A 7,078-nucleotide genomic window follows, 5' to 3' on the forward strand; every position below is an offset into this window, starting at 1 on the left:
ATATATATATATATATATATATATATATATATATATATTATTTTTCGTAACATCATCCAGGATTAGTTTGAGCTTTGCAACACCAATTATCAAAAATTTCCGCTGGTGAGGTACCGTTTGGAATTGCCAATTTTAGCATCTGCGATTTGATTTATTTAATTTCAATCCTATTTAAAAAAATTCTAAAAAACTTACTGCCATGGAAATTACACAAGAAAGCCAAGTTGGTGTTATTCATATATATAAAATCATTTAGATGGGTTTTGTACAGTTAGCATATATTATACATAGATACACGAGTTTAAATTGTTATGGATAAATTTTAACCACCTAAATAATAAATACATAGGTCACTATTATATTGAAAGGTCAAATTATTTATCAGGTAAAAACATTTCACTTCTTCTTTTAGCTTATGCAACATAATAATTATTTATAAGAAATATGCAACCATAACATAGGACATTTTCTTTTAGACGATTGAGAATTGAATTTGAAGTCTCGAAGAAATCCAAAGAGGAAGTAATACACTTGTTCTCTCTTCGATTAATATGAGTGCTTCTCGTTGTTGGAGAGTCATCGTAATCTTAGATCTACAATTTTGACTCCAAACGATATTTAAATAAATATTGTATAATATAGATCCAAAATCACATTGTTATTTTTTCATTTAATTACTAGTTTACAACCCGTATAAACCACAGTTATACAATTAATTAAACTTTTATATAAAATATTATAATTATTAATCAACTATTGTAAATAAGTCATTTTAAATAAATTATTAATTAAAAGATCTATCAAAATTTTAAAGTTATTATAACTTCAAATTTAATATATAATTAGAAAATGTAAATTTAAACTTTGAAATGAGTTGCCTAATATATCTATATGAGGGAGGAAGGAGTCGTTCCCATTAAACCCATGAACCCACTGCCACATCAGCTTTTCTCTTTGATTTTTCTTCATCTTTCCGAACCCACAACACACATAAATCCTATATTTCTCAACCCACTCTATTAAAAAAAATATACAAAATAATCAAGGTAAAATCTTAATTAGCAATAGAGTTACTGCCGATACCACTCCCTTTTCGGCGGGTTGTTTAATTGGTTTCACGAACCCACTTCATCCTCTCTCTCTCTACTTTATCTCTCTCATTTTCTCTTGTACCATATGTTTTAAGACTTGTACCTTAGTTGTTTAGTATTTTTTTTTAATTGAGTGGGTTGAATGGGTTGAAAAAGATAGGATTTCCGTGTGTTGTGGGTTCGGAAAGATGAAGAAAAATCAAAGAGAAAAGCTGATGTGGCAGTGGGTTCGGTGGGTTCAATGGGAACGACTCCCTCCTCCCTGACACATGACATAATATTAATGACGACTTGTAGGGATGAGCAAAAGGACCGAACCGGCCGGAACTGGCCCGAACCGGACCGGACCGGGGAACCGGCTTCGGCCAAAATCAAGAACCGAACCGGCCCGGCGGTTCTACCGGTTCCGGTTCTATCGGTTCCCGGTTCCTACCGGTTCTTGTCATGTCTTCAAATGTTGGAACCGCTCCTTGAAAAATAGCATCATACGGTTCCGGTTTTTGCCGGTTCTACCGGTTCCGGTTAAATCGGTTCCGGTTCCCACCGGTTCCCGGTTCCAAAAATCCACAAAAATAACGTACCGGTCCCGGCCCGACCGGTTCCATCGGGTTCCGGTTCCGGTGCCGGTTCCGGTTCCGGCCGGTTCCCCGGTCCATATGCTCATCCCTAACGACTTGTATTAGAGTGACATTTGACAAAAGAAAATTAATACTATTTATTTATTAAAATAAGAATAGAGAAATTTTCATAGTTTCCGCTGTATTGCATGGACCCTAATCACAAAACAATATACAATATAAGCTTGCCGGTGTGGGAGACATATAACTGAATACCAAGATCAAGAGTACCACAAATATTCGGTAAAATGCATTTGAGAGCCCTAAATGATAAATGAATTTTGTAATAAAATTAATCAATATACATGCTCTTCTATTTAATCCTACAAGAGAATACTCCACAATATGTTAAACAATATATATTTGCTTACAAAAAGTTATAACTCACATATTCAGCTTTTTTTTATAAAAATATAATAAATGAAAAAGTAATAAGAGTATGTATGAAGGTAAATTCACACTTTTAGCCCAAAAAGAATCGAACTTCACCTTTTGACATTCTCATCATTGAAGAAACACTAAGATCATCCTCCCCTCTTTTATGTCGACCATATGCCTATTTTAAATAGAATAATCTTTTTTCTTACTTACATATTAAAGTCATTTCAATACTTTATGAAATAGTTAATGCATAGAATAACAATGTATTTAAATTAAATTCTATTTTTGACAAATGCATTACAATTCTCGTCCACATTTTGCCAAGACCAACCATCAATCCATCACAAATGATTTACATAAAAAAAAAATATTAAAACACAAAAAAAAAAAAACATCATATCATCAATATACAAATATTCAAAACCACACCTTACATAAAACAACAAAAACACATCACCTAAATATAACATAAATCACCAAAAAAAATACTATTGGGTAAGAGGAACACATTCGAGCTCGATTTGTAATATACCCTTCTCAACATTTTGAAGTTTAAGAGCAATCTCTTGCTTCACAGTGCCTTTGGCGAGTGTGATAACTCCATCTTTCACAACCGTGTTCTCCAAACTTGCTACCCACTTTCCTTGAGTTGATGAGTCATTAACATCCGAATTCTCAGATGCTTTTGCAGCTGACACCAATGGTTGAATATCAATCTCAGCATCACCCATGAAATCATCCGCCTTCAATGTATCCCGATCATACACAGTCTACAACATCATGTACATGTAGATGAAACTTCCTCAATACACAAACTTTTATGAATTTGTTTTTACATAAAAACGTAATTTTTTTTTAACTTACTAATCTTAAAGGAGGCATGTTGCTAGGGATCGATAACATTAGTTTTTCATTCCATACAGGATTAAGGCTGCTCTTTATAACACGTGTCTTCACAGACTGCGTCGTTTTTACAGATTTTAACTATTTTTAGACTGCAATTGTGTTATGACAAAATTAACAAGTCAGAGGCTTACTTGGTTTCCTAGTGAGAGGATGACATAAGGATCACTAGTCATCATATCGCGAACAGCTAGATTGGTGCCTTTGACCACGTTGACTTTTATCAATCCAATAAATTCAACCATACCTGCCTATATACACAAAATATCAGACATATATATATATACAAAAAACACAAAGAAATTAGTAATTACCATTGAGTTGCTTGTCTTAGGAGGTGGCTTGTGTTCATTGTCTTTCTTTTTCCAGCTGTTGCGAAAGGCATGGCTAATACTTGGCATAAGGACACTGTTTGAGTGCTTCTTGTCCATTGTAGCAGTATTTGTGGAAGAAGACTCCATGGATGATGATGATGATGGACATGGAGATGCACGATCGCATATTTGTTTATCGGAGTTCAAAAATTGTTGCACTTCGTATTTTCTCCTGAATACGCAATTAAATAATTATTTAAAGTAAAAGATTAATTAATTAATTAATTAATTACCTGATGAAGTCGAGGCGCTCGTCTATACAAGAATCTGATTTTGGTTTTTTACAGTTGTCGGGAATGCAAGCTTCATATTTGGAATTCACCATTGAATTCCCGCCACTTTTTATTACATCATTGACTTCTTCATGTGTCCACTCGTCTAGATTCACTGATAACACCTGTGTGTGGAGTCGACTTCATTGTAAATATTTGGTATATAATTGATGTTGTAAGTTGAGAAAGTTGAGAAATTAAGAAACGGTGAATTACTTTTGATATATGAACCCCAAGGCTTCTATGTGCTCCTGAACACTTGATGCATATAAATGCTCCGAAACTTACAGATCTGGAAACCCAAACATGGAGTTTATGAAGAAAGAGGAGAGGATTTATTTGAAGTGAAATTACAAGCATATGAAAATTAGGACTTACACCCATTTTGGATCTGGAGTTCCACAATCTGCACAGCACATATTACCCGATTCAGAGATAAATTCTGCCAGCTTTTGTTTCGCACCTAATCAGTGAAAATCAAATTGCATCAGGAACAATCAACTAACTAATTAATAAAAAATCTCATTATCATTATATATAACTTACTGTAAACCACAAGACATGTATGTCATTTACAACAAATAGGTATAAGCATGAGATCTAATTTTGTACCCATTACATAAAAGATTGTGCATTTCTCAAGATATGATACCAATTTGGCAGATGAAAACAGTTGTATGCAAATAATGAGTTTTGAAGAAGGAAATCACACATACTGTCATATCGAATCTGTCCAAACAAGCAGCTCCACTTTTCTCTATTTTCTAAACATAAGAGGTCATAGAGGGAAGATCCTGAGATGATAATCAATTAATCATAGAACTTCATATCATATTCAGTTATATAAGTATAATTTGGCATTGAGGAATGCTACATATAGCAGTAGTAACTTTTGAATAACATCACAAAAAGAAAAAGCTGTCAAACAATCATAGAGGTTAATGTGATTGTGAGAACTGAAATATGCTCTGTTCTACATCAATAAAAAAAAAACACGACTTCTTTAGAAATAGCGTATTTTGAATGTATGAGGTTTGCCAACATCCATTACATAAAATTAAGCATGACATAACCCAAAAATTCGTTTTCATAGTCTGGAAAAGCACCATGGAGGACTCGATCATACCTGATACATTGTTGCAATCTGTTTTCTTCTGCGTCGTAGACATTTTGCGCCTCAGAAACCGAAATACAGCAACGAATAATCAAACTTTAGATGCATCCGCATTTTCCTCTGCCTTATAATACATCTTAATTTCCGAAAGTTTACCAACACCAATCACATAAATTAAGCATTTCATAACCCCTAGCATCATATAAACCATAGTCTGCGAAAGGGACTCGATCATTACCTGATACATTGTCGAAATCCGTTTTCATATGCGTCGTGGACATTTGTGCTTCAGAAATTGAAATGCGGCAACGAATTATCAAAGTTTATACGCAACTCCTGCGTTTTCATGTGTCAGATATTCAAAATCGAAAATTTAAAGCCGTCTCCTTGTGCTTGTCGTTGGGAATGAGAGAGAATGAGAGAGGGTTCTTGCGGAACGAACAGCATACACAACAACGATTATAACAGACCTTGTAAATTACAGATGTAGTCCTTGATATTTGACAAACTGCTGCTTTGGTCTTTAATAAATGTTTTGTTTTTTTAGAGCATTTTAACTTTTTATAATATTTTTTGCTATTTGAGAACCTATACAAAACGTGTTTTTTTTTTTTTTTTTTTTTTTGGAAATTTAGGTTTTCTTAAAGATCATTCGAACATTACAAGAGCATTCTTGATACCAGCTTTTCATATATCTGTTAGATGTGAAACCCGTATATTACACGGGTTGATTTAAAAAAAGATTAAATATTAAAATGTAAACAAAAAACATTTTTTAATGTACAACTTTAAAATAACAAAAAAAGAAACGTATTTATTGCAATTTAATATCACACACACATATATAATAATTTAAAATTAAACGAGTCGAGCTCAAACTTGGCCAGGCTCGAGCTCGGATCGACTCGTTTATACCCCTAATTTTAAGTAACACATCTTTATGCAAGGTAAGTCTCATTGCTAATTAAAACGTTAGATTCAATAATAACTTTTGACTGCTTATAGATTTTAATATAAAAACAAAGTGTATGGTAAGTTTGTGTATATCTATCTATATATGTTTGTATGGTATGTTTCGTTTTTGTTTTCTTTTTTAGATAATATCTTTCTTTTTTCCTTTTCTTAGGTTGGAGATGGTTTGGTTTGAGAAAAGGAATCATTGTTTTAAATAGCAATGTATGCTATTGTACTTTGACTATTATGTACTATTATGTAGTAGTATTAGGTGTGAGACTCATGTATTACACGAGTTGATTTAAAAAAAAGATTAAACATTAAAGTATAACAGAAAATATTTTGTAATGAACAACTTTAAAATAAAAAAGGAAAAACGTATATATTGCAATTTAGTATCATGTATATGATATTTAATATTTTACATATATAAGTATATGACTTTGATTTTAAAAATTAAAACAAACCAAAAACTGACAGGTGAATAATATTTATTTCGAAAATACCACAAAATGACAAGCATCAAAACTCATGAGAGATTGACATGTGGTAAAAAACCTTCATTTATTAAGGAAGATTTGAATAACTTTTTGATAATTTTTTAGAACATCTATAGTGTATTGTTTTATAAAATTGTTAAATGATATTATACCAATCCGATTATCCGATCTTTGTTTGGTTGCCTGGGGTGGGGTATGCCCCTTCATTTATGTTTATTTCGGGGGCTCTCCTTCATCGGTCAATGTATTCTTACTTACCGAAAAGAAAGACTAGTTAGGTACCGTAGGTAGAGCATATTCCAACACTTAGGATAACCACTTGACATTGGCAAGCCTATCTACCCATTCTAAAAATATAAAATAATATTATGTTTAATATTGAAACATATGATTTAAAAATTATATTATAATATTATAAGTGATATATATATATATATATATATATATATATATATATATATATATATATATATATATATATATATATATATATATATATAGAGAGAGAGAGAGAGAGAGAGAGAGTTCCTTTAAGAATAATACACTTTTGACTTTTCAGATTTTAGCCACCAAACTTTTCTTGTTAGAAATAAAAACTTTGTTATGTAATTACTATTTACTTCTAAAATTACAAATTCATAATAACTTTTTTTTTGTTGTTGTGATTTTGATTGGTTTATCATGACATTCAAATATTGCAAATTTGGTATGGTGATGATTATACTTATGTAATATTTGTTAAGACCATCAAATTTCTACCAAATAAAACAATCTAACATGTTATACTGAACCAATAAAATTATTACAAATATGTTTATCAACTAACATGTTTAGTAACCAACATATTTTATCGGTAGTAACATACAGTTGAA

The 7,078-nt window shown here is 31.7% G+C and overlaps 1 protein-coding gene across 4 annotated transcripts; it reads right to left on the reverse strand.

The window, feature by feature from the left end:
- Window positions 1-2,202: 2,202 nt before the first annotated feature.
- LOC111914610 (probable ADP-ribosylation factor GTPase-activating protein AGD11) lies at window positions 2,203-5,678 on the reverse strand. Of its 4 annotated transcripts, none has more exons than XM_042901831.2 (10): window positions 4,991-5,677; window positions 4,765-4,888; window positions 4,355-4,402; window positions 4,017-4,101; window positions 3,855-3,930; window positions 3,600-3,763; window positions 3,307-3,538; window positions 3,127-3,243; window positions 2,954-3,049; window positions 2,204-2,859 (listed from the first exon to the last, which is right to left on the reverse strand). In XM_042901831.2, the coding sequence occupies exons 2-10, from the start codon at window positions 4,805-4,807 to the stop codon at window positions 2,578-2,580; spliced, it is 1,143 nt and encodes a 380-aa protein (XP_042757765.1). In that variant the 5' UTR covers window positions 4,808-4,888; window positions 4,991-5,677; the 3' UTR covers window positions 2,204-2,577. The 4 variants fall into 4 exon arrangements, with proteins under 4 accessions (XP_023766074.1, XP_042757765.1, XP_023766072.1 ...); XM_023910304.3 differs by having other exon boundaries at window positions 2,205-2,859; window positions 4,355-4,432; XM_023910306.3 differs by lacking the exon at window positions 2,954-3,049 and having other exon boundaries at window positions 2,203-2,859; window positions 4,355-4,432; window positions 4,991-5,678.
- Window positions 5,679-7,078: the final 1,400 nt, after the last annotated feature.

The sequence above is a fragment of the Lactuca sativa genome, chromosome 4 (assembly GCF_002870075.4).
Source record: "Lactuca sativa cultivar Salinas chromosome 4, Lsat_Salinas_v11, whole genome shotgun sequence".
Classification (NCBI taxonomy): Eukaryota; Viridiplantae; Streptophyta; class Magnoliopsida; order Asterales; family Asteraceae; genus Lactuca; species Lactuca sativa.

Bases quoted from the DNA above. Each gene is read 5' to 3' on its own strand.
- LOC111914610 (XM_023910304.3), bottom strand. From the start codon at position 4,807: ATGTCTACGACGCAGAAGAAAACAGATTGCAACAATGTATCAG. The intron at 3,050-3,126 runs GTAAGCCTCTGA...AAAACGACGCAG, and splicing joins TCCTCTCACTAGGAAACCAA to TCTGTGAAGACACGTGTTAT. The intron at 2,860-2,953 runs GTAAGTTAAAAA...ATGATGTTGTAG, and splicing joins ACATGCCTCCTTTAAGATTA to ACTGTGTATGATCGGGATAC.